Source organism: Acomys russatus, chromosome 15, assembly GCF_903995435.1.
Source record: "Acomys russatus chromosome 15, mAcoRus1.1, whole genome shotgun sequence".
In the NCBI taxonomy this organism is placed as follows: domain Eukaryota; kingdom Metazoa; phylum Chordata; class Mammalia; order Rodentia; family Muridae; genus Acomys; species Acomys russatus.
The window spans coordinates 42,629,750-42,643,029 of record NC_067151.1 but is presented as its reverse complement, the minus strand read 5'-3'; the positions used below and the strand labels follow the sequence as shown (position 1 = coordinate 42,643,029).

Genomic DNA, 13,280 nt, shown 5'->3' with positions numbered 1-13,280 from the left:
GTACCATTTTTTGTTGCTAGCCTTAGGAGGTTTAGCTGACAAGACACTGTGCCTGTGCTCAGCCCTTCTGCCCCAGGGCTGGCTGAGGGACTGTCTGGGCCATTCTGGGCTGCTGCATTGGGGTCACATTTATCTCATTTCAGGTCAGCGCCTAATGGGCACTGGAGCCGTCTCCAAGAGATGTGCCCTGCCCTCTGCAGTGACTCAGCTCGAGAGGAGCACAGCTCATTTATCTTGGCACTCAGCAGTGTATGCGGGCAGCAGTAGGTAGTCAGCACTTACTGGCAAATCCAATTTCCCAAGCCACAGAAGCCATCTCTGCACTTGGGCACGAGCTTGACATCTGGCCTCTACAGCACTCTCCATCCCACACTCTGCTTTTTTTGCCCAGATACCCCTCCATCCCTCATCAACACCCAGGAACCTCAGGCTCCATTCCTGACTGCGTCCACCCCATTTACCAACACTGACGAAACACAAATGGCGCTGCTTGCGTTTCTAATATTAGAGCCTCAGATGCTTCTCGCCCGAGACTTCATTGACAACGAAGATCCAAGCTTGAGCCAGAGAACTCTGAGCAGTCTGAATATAGTGTTGAAGATATTCATGCTGCTTGGAATAAGTGAACTAATGGCTAATACAGTGAAATCTAGAGTTATACGGCAGTTTTTGTTTCCCCTTTTAGTTTGGGAAATAGTTTTAAGTATGTGCATGTGTGTATGTATAGGAATGTGCACATGTGAGTGTACGTGCACATGTGAGTGTATGTGCCCATGGAGATCAGAAGAGCCTGTTGCAGGTGATTGTAGGCTGCTTGGTGTGGGTCTGCTGCAAGAGCAGTACAGGATTTTTTGTTTGTGTTTGTGTTTGTTTTTCCAGACAGGGTTTCTCTGTCTGTCCTGAACTCACTTTGTAGACCAGGCTGGCCTCGAACTCACAGTGATCCGCCTGCCTCTGCCTCCCGAGTACTGGCATTAAAGGCGTGCGCCACCACACCCAGCGCAGTACAGGATCTTAACCACTGACACTGTACAGAACTTTTTCCAGAAATATTTGCCATGTTATCATTAGCTTTGAGACACTTTTCAGTAGAATCATTCTTCTCAGATCTTGTTTACTGACTTGAGTCCTGTGTATGGGCCTTTCTACAGTCTACCTAGATTTAGCTACTATAAAATGTCAAAAATATCCAGCTGGAAAGATGGTTCAGTGGGGAAGAACATTTGCTACAGTCATAAGAACTACTGGGTTTGGATCCCATCACACAAGTAGGAAGCTCAGTAGCCCACGGACACCTGTTAGCTACGGCTCCAAAGGCCACGACATACACCTGTGCACACACATACAAATACATAAATAATTCAGTCATGGTGGAGGCCCCCTTTCATTAACAAGCCGTGAGTTCTGTGGACTGTAAACTCTGCAAGCACTGAGTGATGCTGACCGTTCACGCATGCAAAACTGTCTCTTTAGGACCAAAAGGGGCTGACTCCCTGGCTGAAGAGATCAGAGACATTTGTGCTGAAAGTTCATAAATCTCTGAGGTGATCTGAGGATTGGTAAACTCACTGTTCTCACATTTCCTTCAAGAGGATAGTCCGTGTCACTGAATGAGTGCAGGGTAAAACTTGTTGAGGCAGTTGCCCTAGATTCTTAGAGAGTACAAGTTATCAACAGGAAGTACAAAATACATTTTGTTTAAAAGACATGAACTTTTATTATAATGTTACAATTCAACAAATCACACAACATACCCCTACTTTAATCTTCTAATTAAAGTTTACTTTTATTATTTGTTGAAAAATATAGTTTTGCTCAAGATTATTACCCTTCTAATCTACCTGTCCAGTTTCAAATAGGAAATGACTTTTGATATACTGAGTAGCTAAAATCAAGTAACAGTGGATGTCTGTAATCAACTGAATTTATCATAATTTCTAAAAACAAAAACAAAGGCATTGGTTTTAGATTGAGTCCAACTATGGAGACAGGCCTGGAGTAGCCAGTTAAAGTCTTGGCAGTGTTTGTGTGTGTTTGTGACAGGATTTCTCTGTGTAGCCCTGGCTTTTTAGACCAGGTTGGCTTCGAACTCACAGCGATCTGCCTGCCTCTGCTTCCATTAGTGCCCGGCTGTTTTAGCAGTTTCCTGTCAATATTTAGATAACCCAAGGCATTAACCTTCCGTAGTTTAATTAAGGAGCAAGGCAACCTAATCTTTGCTCCACTTTTGTTTTCCCCTGTGCTTTTATTATGGATAATACGTTCCCTCTCTTTAGTCAATTCACAAGCTTCTCAGAGGGACCACAATCTATGAGCAGGAGAAAAGACCTGAGGAGCTACAGTGTATCGGTGACGCCCTGTCTTGCTGAGAGCATTCATCCTTGTCACATGTCCTCACTACTGACAGCATTTAGTGTCATTTGTCTTTGAGGGTGATGCATTTGGCTACCACAAATCTAAAGCCACAATAAGATATATATATATATATATGTGAGCTGCATGCAAGTTTCAGTCACTGGAAAAGAAGGAGAAAAGGACGTCAGAATCCTGCAACAGTGAGCCAAGGCAGAGGTGTCCCTGGCACTGCCTGTAACAGTGAGCCAAGGCAGAGGTGTCCCTGGCACTGCCTGTAACAGTGAGCCAAGGCAGAGGTGTCCCTGCCACTGCCTGCAATAGTGAGCCAAGGCAGAGGTGTCCCTGCCACTACCTGCAATAGTGAGCCAAGGCAGAGGTGTCCCTGCCACTACCTGCAATAGTGAGCCAAGGCAGAGGTGTCCCTGCCACTACCTGCAATAGTGAGCCAAGGCAGAGGTGTCCCTGCCACTACCTGCAATAGTGAGCCAAGGCAGAGGTGTCCCTGCCACTACCTGCAATAGTGAGCCAAGGCAGAGGTGTCCCTGCCACTACCTGCAATAGTGAGCCAAGGCAGAGGTGTTCCTGGGACTGTGTTCACTTTGCAGTCTTGCATTACACATCCTGGAACCATAATGGTTTAGCTAGCTACTCCCATCAAGGAGAAACTACGAATGCATTCATAGTGTTAATTCTGCCAGAAGGCAGAAGTCTGAAGCATCTCTTCAGCAACACCAACAAGCTCACACCCCCCCGGTTGACTAACACGGCTTGGCAGAATGACAAGTGGCTACAGAAGTTACCTGGAGAAGTCGTGTATCGCAGTGCTCAATTCTGAGTGTGACGCATTTGGATATTAACAGAAGAGCTTGATGGGAGCACTGCCTTAGGGGAGTCACCTAACAGTGGATGGTGGCAGAGCAGGGGACCAAGGCCTCTCATCTTCACTCTCAAGTTTTCTTCTAAAAGCAATTGCCACGTGCCAAGACTCCAGAGCACCCAGTACTCCTAATGCCTTCTTGCTCCCTATGGAACAACCACGTGTGAGCTTTTGCCTCGCTGTAGGGAGAGCATGCCTGCCTCTTGTACTTAGTGTGAGACAGTTGACCTTCTGCTGAGCCAGTTGCTTGTCAAACTGTAATTTTTACTTATTTTGATTTTGGGGGGGGGGGGAGACATGCATGTGGGGGTAGTTTTGGGTCTGAGGCTTGAACTCAGGTCTTCTGGCTTGTGTGACAAGTTCCTCCCCTGATCCCTATGCTCAGCCCATCACTTCTACAGCTTTACACTCCGCCAATCTTATCTTCCCAAACTCTCTCATCCAAGGATCTTTATTTATTTTTAAGATTTTAGTTTTTAGGTGTGTGTGTGTGTGTGTGTGTGTGTGTGTGTGTGTGTGTGTGTGTGTTTTGCCTGCAAGGCATGTCTGTCTATGCACCGCAGTGCAGCGCCCAGAGAGGACAGATGACATCAGATCCCCTGGGATTAGAGTTACACAGGTTTTAGGCTAGCACGAGGATGCTGGGAATTGAACCAGGATCCTCTGGAAGGGCAGCCAGTCTCTTAAGAGCTAAGCTATCATCTCTCCATCCCAGGATGGAGAGGATGGAGAAACCAGACATGGTTTCTGTATAGCTCTGGCTGTCCTGGAGCTTGCTCTATTGACCAGGCTGGCCTCAAACTCAGAGGTTTGCCTGCCTCTGCCTGCTGAGTTACAGGGATTAGAGGTGTGTGCCACCACTGCCCAGCTAAGAGGATATTTTTCTTTATATCCTTGATTCTTATTTCTCCAGCTTCTCCCATGGATTTGTCGGTCAGCACCCTTCTCATCTCTGAAATCCTGCCCACCAGCAGTTCCTCATCTTGCCCTGGAGACAGTGTTCTTTTGACCAGGTGCTTCCTGGAGCCATTGTCCCCTTTCCTCTTTGCTCTGCTCACTCTTCAGGAGTCTCTCCAGGCAGCTTGGCCTCAGCCATTCCTAACCCATCTTCTGCACTTAGGTAACTGAAACTGTTACAGCCTCCACCTCTGTAAGGGTTAGCCTCACACTTCACACATCTAACATCCATCTCAACAAGCTCCTTCTCCCAGCACGGCTTGTACAGTCTGCCCTTTAACTGTGTTACTGTTCTAGGGTTTACTAGAAAATTTTGATCATTGTCACCCCATCTCTTAGCATTTAATAATTTGCCACTTCCTATGAGGTTGGCCTCCAGGAAAACATCTGGGACCCATTCTGCTGTCTTCAAACTCTTGAAGTTTGTCTGTCAACTACTCTTGTGGCACTTTTTCATAGGACTTAGCAATAGATCCTCTCAGGGCTTAGACTTCAGTTTCCTCCTGCCTGACTGTACAGACTCAATACTGAGTCCATGTCCTCCTGGTTTTCCAAGAGAGGCTGTTCATAGTGTGATGCCATATATTTATATTCCTTTAAGACCAGCCATTGAGTCTGAGCCCGGCACTGTCCTCCTCAGCTCCTGCATCCTTCCCTGCACTGACCACTTACAAGACTGGGATTCAAAGCCCTGAAGGAAAAAAAAAAATCAACTCATTCCTTGGGAGCTTCCCTCACACTCTCCAGTCCAAAGAAACCTTGCCCTTGCCTGCTTGGCTTTGGCTGTCTTTAGGAGTGCATCCATTGTGCTTCTATGCCACCCACAGGCACCAAAGTCATTAGGGAATCATCTCTGAATGGTTAATCACCACAGACCAGCCAACTGTTTTACCAACCAATAAGATATATGCTAAAATTTACTTTACCTAAAGAATGTTTCCTAGTATGCTTGCCTTGTTGGAGTACCACACTGCTGACAGGCCATGACAGAAGCTATCTCCAACAAACTGTACACAATGGTGACCTGTGACATCATCCTAGAAACTGGTCACTCAAGTTTGACTTTCTAAAAGTGATCATTGTATTCCTATCTCTTGAAGTCTGATACTGAGTGGGTTTTAAGTGTTTGCTGAATTAAAAAAAAAAAAAGGTTCAAATAACAAATGGCATAGGAAAACTCAGCTATTTTTTTTTTTTTTTAATGTGTTCAGAAAGTGACTGCGAAGCTGCCAATTCATTGGTTAGCTTTAAGGCCTGTGGCTAAAGGACATGATGGCACCGACTGTCAAGCCAAACCATCAGGGAAGAAGATGGCGGTGGACTTTTTAAGCAAAGTAATGTTTTCTCAGCAGATGTCTAGATTAACATTTCATATCACTGAAGTTGTTTTGTATGTACATGGTGCTGCAAATTGTCATCCAGTCAGTTTGGATGTACTTGGCATAGCAGACTGAAGCACAGAATCTCCATCTTAACCGCATGGCCAGATCAAGCTCGTGCTGAGGTGGCATAATACCACACCCCTGATTTCATGACTGAAATGGCTCAATTTGTCTTAAGAATGCCTTAGTACAAATGTGCTTTTTTTTCTCTCTCTCTCCTCTCAGACCCTTATGGACACGTTGATCCCTCACTGAGCCCCTTCCAGGACTTGGCTTTTCTCGGCAGCTCTTATGTGATGTGGGAGAAGACATCCCAGCATCTGCACTACTCCATGGTCCAGCTCAGTAGTGTGAAGCAGTTGGTAAGAGCTTGAAGATTAGTGGGGCCAGCAGAGCCACAATAGATACAGCGCTCCTGACAGGCCCAGTGGGAACGTTTATATCATGAGCTTTAATTACATTTTGTTCACTTAGCAAACATTTGAGTGACTTGCAGTGGCCCAGGGACTGAAGTGGCAGCAGTGAACACAGCCACATTTGTTGACGTCAATGAGACCAATTCTAGAAAATAAATAGTCAATAAACCAACGAGGCCGGGCGTGGTGGCACACGCCTTTAATCCCAGCACTTGGAAAGCAGAGGCAGGTGGATAGCCATGAGTTCAAGGCCAGCCTAGTCTACAAAGTGAGTCCAGGATAGCCAGGACTACACAGAGAAACTCTGTCTCGAAAAACCAAACCAAAACAAACTAAAACAAACAAACAAACAAAAACCCCAATGAATATATATCAAATGGTGGTGGGAAATGCTATGAAAAAAAAGAAAGTGGAGAGAAAGAAATACAGGATCTTGATAGATATGGGGATCAGGATTGGGGAAAAAGAAGGGGGTGGCAATGGAGATGAGCCCATGCAGAACCCTGGCAATCAGACCCGGGAGACCAGACTCGGGTGCAGATCTAACTTTAGTGTCCAGTGTAAAGGCTTTAACAGGTTGAAGGCAAATCAGATAATCCCATGCCAGCCTCAAGCACCAATAGCATCCAATCAGGTTATAGGGAAATGTGGGGGTCGGGGGGACAAGATTATTTCAGGAGACTTCTGTAAAGATGGGGAAAACAGACCACCCTAGCCTCAGATCCATTTTGAGATTTTGCTAGTATGCTAGGACCAACAGGGTGCAGTGAATCAGGACCCGTCAAGGAGTCTTAGGAGCCGCTGACCCTTCACTTGCCGTTCTCTGTGGCCTCCAAAAGGCTTATATGGACACTCCCCACAGATAAGCAACTCACATAGTCAAAGTAAGGCTGATGGGGGTAGTGATGACTCTGGAGCAGAAGCCAAAAGGCTCTGAGAGCAAGAGAAGGGAATTTGAGACAGGAAACCATCACAGCATGGTGCTGATGGGTTGAAGGAGCAAGGCTTGTGTGTCTGTACAGAGTGAGCAGAGTCTGTGCAGGAAATGAGATGAAATGGCAGGAAGCGGAGGGTATCTGCCCTTGTAAGTCTGGGAGGTCATAAGCCCAGGCTTGTCTTTATCCTGTTAGCAGAAGTGTGACATGGTGTGATTTTCGCAGGATCTTCCTGCCTCCATTCTGACAACAGACTGCATACAGTGAAACGAGGGAGGAAGCAGAAAGACTTGGTGGTGGACTAGACTAGGGGCAGCAGTGAGGTGGTGTGTGGGTTCAGGTGGACTGGCCATAGTGCTTATGAAGTAGATATGAACATTAGAAATGGTAAGTGTTAAAGGGTAAGTCGTAGGCCTGAACTGGATGGATAGCTTAATTAATTAGAAAGGACATCAAGAACAGTTTTAGAGGAAACTGCCTCGATTTGTGGCAGGAAGGCAGTCTGTATAGTCACCTAGTCATAGAGGTTTGTGTTTAAGAGACAGAGATGGGCTATAGCATGCCCAAGGAGATGGTGTTTAAAACCACTGCCTGGGGGAGAGCTCACGTGGTGGTATGGCTAATAGAGGTAGCCTGAGATTGAGTTTGGACTCTTCTAACCTTAGATCTGACAGCCGAGTCCATCTGGAGGGAAAGCTGACAATAGCAGCCAGGTACTGGTCACAGGTGACCTAGTTCAGGTGGGAGTCAGTGGAAGTTCTCAGCCCTCCGTTACGCCGTCTAAGTGGGAAAGCAGTCATGACCTGAGGATGAGGACAAGAGCCTGTGTTAGGGATGTGAGGTGGACCCCTTCCAGTACGGTAGTGATCTGTGCGAGGACTTGTTGCTCTGAGCAAGGGAAGTAGGCAGAGAGCTGATTTTAGCCAGGGTTGGGAATTTTCTCAAGTAAATGGGATACACGAAGAGAGGGGGTTCTCCAGAATAAAAGCTAAACCAATTGTGAGTGCTTACTAACAGGAGCACTGTCACAATTTGCCCTCGGATGCATGCACTATTGCCAAGCATTCTGTATTTTTAATGCTGCTGATAATTTTGTCTGCTTTCCAAAGACCATTGTAAAACAGGCATCAAAAAGAACTTACTTCTTCCTCCTCCTCTTCCTCCTTCACTGATCTTTTCATAGAGTTCTTTTTAATAGCAACCATCCTCTAATTGGCTATTGCCATGTAACAAGTCAGGGTATGGCTCTCATTCTTTTGCAGAGGTGGGGAGCGTGGGCAGGACACCTATCACTTCCCCAAACTTCCTGCATGGGAATGATTATCTGAATACACAGGGTTATACTTACCTGCTGATGCAACAGTATAAGGCAATGCAAACTTAGAAGCTCATAGTCCCAAACGATTGAGACCCAACACAAGCATGGGCAAGGAACGGATGGGCAGAAGCACATTCATAAAGACAGACCCACAATTATTTCTTTAGACTTGAGGAACAAATGGCAATCCCAATACTATAGACCATGCCAAGGATAGGAGAACATATCACCTAAGAGAAAATGGGCATAAAGGCTTTCACTGCACCCCCGGCCTTTGATATGAATTGGCCAAAGCAAAACTATACATTATTCTGATCCTAATGCACCAGTGGCAAATCTTGCAACCGCTTTAAAATTCCTATCTACCAGGTCACTATTCTATCACTCACCATTAGTCAGTTCCAGCTTTTATCCCAGAAATTACCTCCCCAGCCCCAGCTATTCTGCTGAGAAGTCTGGTCAAATATGTATCTTAAGAGCTTAAGCCTACTTAGTCTACTAAAACCACGTTGATTCTATTGGGGCTTTGGGAGATGGAGAGGACACGAGGGGGGGATGCTCACAAAACATGATATCATACAAGGCTTCCTCAGGTTTTCCAGGAAGGTTAAGGTGCTAAGTTGTTACTACTACTACTACTAATAATAATAATAATAACAGTAATAATATCTCCACCAATCTGGGACATAAGCACTTGGCACTTGGGATAATTTGAATAGAAGCCAAAGAGGTTATTTCTGAACAGTATTAAAAATAATGACTTCTTGGCAGGGCTTGACATGGTGAGGGCAGACTGCAAGGTAGACGGTTTACCTCTGCAGTTCTGTAACAGGCTATGCTTTAGGTTTGGATCCAAGGGTTCTTCCTCTTGAAGGAAGAATCCATACAAGCAGAACGTTTCAACAGCTTTAGTAAGGAGCTTCATGCTCACAGTGAATCATAATTCAACTCACACGCTTAACACAGGTAAGACCCTTCTTTTTGTCACTGCTGAGCATGAACCTGCATGTGAGACAGGCACCCTACCTCCAAACTACAGTGTTAGCACTGCTCTGTGCTTTGAGCACAACTTTATTAAATGAAGTTTGTATTCTACTATTTATGGAAATCCCAGCCCCTCCTTTACCTAAAACTTAAAGACTACTATAATCTTGTTCCAAAATGCTGTTTTCAAAGCCAAGCATGGTAACAGTTGCCTGTAATCTTAGTATTTAGAAGGTGGAAGTAGGAAAGTTCAGAGTTCAAGACCTGCCTCAGCTTTTCAGAGAACAGGGCCAACACATCAGAGGTACATCCACAGTACCTAGATCACCAAGACTGCGGAAGACTCACCTTAACCTCAGACTTCAGCCTTCGACAAAACCCATAAATACTAGAGAAAAGGCGTTAAGGACTTTCATCCAGACTTCCGTGGGACCCAGTGATAGAACCTCAGCAGAACCCATGACTTCTAGAACTTAGTCCGCATCATGAGCGGTGTTTCAGCAGGAGAGCTGATGCCGCCTAACCCACCCACATGACACAGCCTTGCAAACCCCGAGGTTATAAAAGCCCGCAGTGCCTGCCCACTAGGCTAACCCTGTTTTCCTTCCTCTAGAAAACGAATGACGATGGTGTGGACTTTGACTTCACTGTTCTACTTCATGAATTCTCAACTCAGGTAAGATGCAAAGTTGTGTGCTGAACTGCTTTTATTTCAAGGTTTTCGAGTTTATGACATTTAAACCTTTCTTTCCTAGGAAATCATCCCCTGCCGTATTCAGCTGCTCTGGTACCCTGGTAAACCGCTTAAAGTCAAGTACCATTGTCAAGAACTCCAGGGCCCAGACGATGGCTCTGGATCCGGATCAGCTATGGAACCAACAGAATTTAGTAATTTTGAAAGAGAAAAAGACAAAGTGCTTCTATCAAATCCTACTTCATCGTTCCTGCATAAGCAAAGGTCCAGGCGACCTGGGCAGGCAAGCCTGCACTAACAAGTCAATGTTCGGCAGCCCGGCTTGTTTTTCGCTTGATTTGCCTTGGTGTTTAACTGAGAGATGCGCGTAGCTATCTGCTCAGGACTTGCCAGTCACGGCACACTCAACACACAGCAGGCGGATGGCAATTGCTTCTGGGAAAAGAGCTCACCTCTGAATTTTTACTTTTCGTTCTCTAGACACATTGTAGAATTAGATAATGTATCTAACAAAAGCAGGTGCTCAATTGAAATCTTTTTATCCTGGAGTCCTAAAATCCTAAAGTCTACAAATCAAGAAAATCACAAAGCTGCACGGGGAGGTGTCACAGGCCTGTAGCACCAGTACATGAGAGGTGGCGGGAGGAAGACCGGGAGTTCGAGGCTAGACTTTCCCACACGAGAGCCTGTCAAAACTCCCACAGGACATAAAAACAATTTATTGTGTTTCTATTATCTAGTTTTATCCAGAAAGTAAAACAAGACTAGGGTATGTACGTGGCATCAGAGGTTCTGGGGTGAAAAAGCAGTCTTAGGACAATACAGCCCAAGAAAGGGCAACGTATTCTAGAAACAAAAGCTTAACACTCGCTCTTTCTCAAGCGCAGTGAGCACAGCACAGGCCAACTCTAATTACTCCAGCTGAACTCCACACCAGAACGAACTGACAAAGCAGCAACTCTCCAAGTCCTACTTCACCAGAATCTATGAACAGAAATAAGGAGAACATATGTAAACACCTTGTTCTTGTCTGATACAAGACTACAGATCACAGTGTACTCCTAACACACAGGTGCTTGTAGACTTGTAGATGCTACAAACTGATGCCACTTGCCATCTTCAGTACTTCAATACCCCAATGAGAATCTGAAAAATGCTCTCTAGTGAGATCATAACGTCACTTTAAAACAGAGAGTCAAACAAACAAACAACAACAACAAAAACAGAAAGCCTCATTAAATGACACTCCAGGAAGTGCCATGATGTACATCATTTACTTCCAGAGTCTCAACAGAGGAACTTTAAAATATCAATGTGTACCCCAGAGGCAACGGAGAGCTTATTGGAAAAGCAGAGCGTTGAAAACTGTTGAGTCTTGAATATAAATGGAAGAACAGCATGGCTTCTGTACTGTTTTTCCAACTTTTCTCTATGTTACATCCCATGACAAATAAAATTTTGGGAGCTAGTGTGTTGGCTCCAAGCAAGCATGAGGAGCTGAGTTCAAGGCCCTTGTGGAGACAGGCGGTGCGGTACAGGCTGCAGCCCAGTGCTGGGGGCACAGGCAAGAGACCCTGGGCTTTCTGGTCAGCAATATGCAAGCTTCAGGCTTAGTGAGCAGCTTTATCTGAAAAAGTAAGCTGGAGGACATCTGAGAAAGACAACCTCTGGCATGTACATTCACACACAAAACACATACATACATACATGCACAGTGCTCATACCCACAACACACACACGTGGCAAGAGGACTGTGAGTTTTGAGTCCAACCTTGGCTTATGTCAAAAAAATGCAAAGTAAATTTATATATATTCTAAGCTGAATCACAGTGTACTCTTTTTCCCTTATGTAATATTAAATATACTTCAGGAATATAATTTTATTTAAAGTCTTTCACTAAACAATAAAAATATTCAACATGGTTTATATACACATAATTATCTTTGCATATACACAGGAGCTCCTGAGCATTGTTTCAGGAGGACCCCTAACATTTGCTTCAGCCACCTGAAGCCATTCCACGGGAATCTGTCACCTCTAAACCTGCAGCAAACAGTCGCTGCATCCAAAGGAAGCAACATCAGTTCTTGGCTTTCCCTTTTTTTACAGGAAGTTGACCCGTGGCTTCCAAATACTTATTAATGAGTTCTTCCTGTGTGGCTGGTGAGCACGGCTGGTATCTGCAGTACTCCATTGTGTACTCTCCTTTGCCCTGCAAGTTCAAGAGAGAGAGGTTTGCTTGTACGTGCAGTGAGGCTGGGTGCAGCGCCTCACGAGCACTGAAGTGAACTTTACCCCAAGTTAAAGCTGCTCACCTCTGTGCAGGAGCGAAGCTCAGTGGAATAACCAAACATATTATTTAGGGGAACCTAAAAACAAACACAATGAGTATTTTAACACCACCTGTCGAAAGAATTTTAAGGAAAACACATGGATGTAACTGTCAATTTAATGCCTAACAATAGCTTTCTATGACAATTCTAAGATTAAAAGAATCAAAAGCCACAGCCACAAAGTATGATCCCAGACAGGAAACCCTATTTGAAAGTTAGTTGACAGACATAATTAGAGCAAATCTTTCTATTCTGAATGTGTATCACTGATGGCCTTCCCTTCTCATCCCCACACTGCTATCTACCTCCAGTTCACAATTGTTTTTTCTATGGAAATATTGAGTTTCAACTGTCTACATCTGTGGGGGAACGAGGGGATGGGGATACAGAGGACTTTGGGATCTAACTCAGAGGCTCATACGTGACAGAGTGCACCTTACCACTGAGCGGCACCTAAGCCCTCCTTTGGGTACTGACATGATATACAGACAGGAACATCTTTATAGAGGCGATCTATAATGTGATCAATACTTTCTCCTCCATGAGATTTAAGTTAAGGCAGGCATAGATCAAGGAATTAAATACTAGCCTTACAACACAATAAAGCAGCTATACAAATAATGTTAAAACAGGAAAAAAATAACTATACACCAAAATAATAAATCACCAAGAATTATATTTAGTATCTCTCTCTCTATAGATAGATAGATAGATAAATGCTAAATATATATATATATATATATCCCCAAAATATAAAGAATCCTAATTTTGGCTTTTGCACTTAAAAGTTGTTTTCACAGAAAATTACACAAATTGCCACAAACTCAAAAGCAAACGTTTCAGTTTGCTCTAACTGATTACCTTCTGTGGCTAGCGAAAGTCAGCCATGTTTGTATCCCCAGGGAATTGCTTTGTGAGGCTGAGACATGAGGATCACTGAGTTCTGGGCTAGCCTGAACTACAGTGTGGTACTGCATCTCAAAACAACAGAACACGGAAGCCCAAGAGAGCCTCAGTGAGCACACTTA

The 13,280-nt window shown here is 44.7% G+C and overlaps 2 protein-coding genes across 2 annotated transcripts in view; one reads left to right on the top strand and one right to left on the bottom strand.

The window, feature by feature from the left end:
- The window catches only part of Rarres1 (retinoic acid receptor responder 1), a 36,276-nt gene extending 26,060 nt beyond the window's left edge, over positions 1 to 10,216 (top strand). The window contains exons 4-6 of the mRNA XM_051156910.1: positions 5,797 to 5,933; positions 9,838 to 9,900; positions 9,980 to 10,216. Coding sequence (XP_051012867.1) covers positions 5,797 to 5,933; positions 9,838 to 9,900; positions 9,980 to 10,216 — 437 coding nt within the window. The remainder of the gene's footprint in view (positions 1 to 5,796; positions 5,934 to 9,837; positions 9,901 to 9,979) is intronic.
- A 1,567-nt stretch (positions 10,217 to 11,783) lies between these two features.
- The window catches only part of Gfm1 (G elongation factor mitochondrial 1), a 47,460-nt gene continuing 45,963 nt past the window's right edge, over positions 11,784 to 13,280 (bottom strand). The window contains exons 17-18 of the mRNA XM_051157279.1: positions 12,235 to 12,288; positions 11,784 to 12,131 (exon numbers count right to left, since the gene is read on the bottom strand). Coding sequence (XP_051013236.1) covers positions 12,000 to 12,131; positions 12,235 to 12,288 — 186 coding nt within the window. The 3' untranslated portion in view covers positions 11,784 to 11,999. The remainder of the gene's footprint in view (positions 12,132 to 12,234; positions 12,289 to 13,280) is intronic.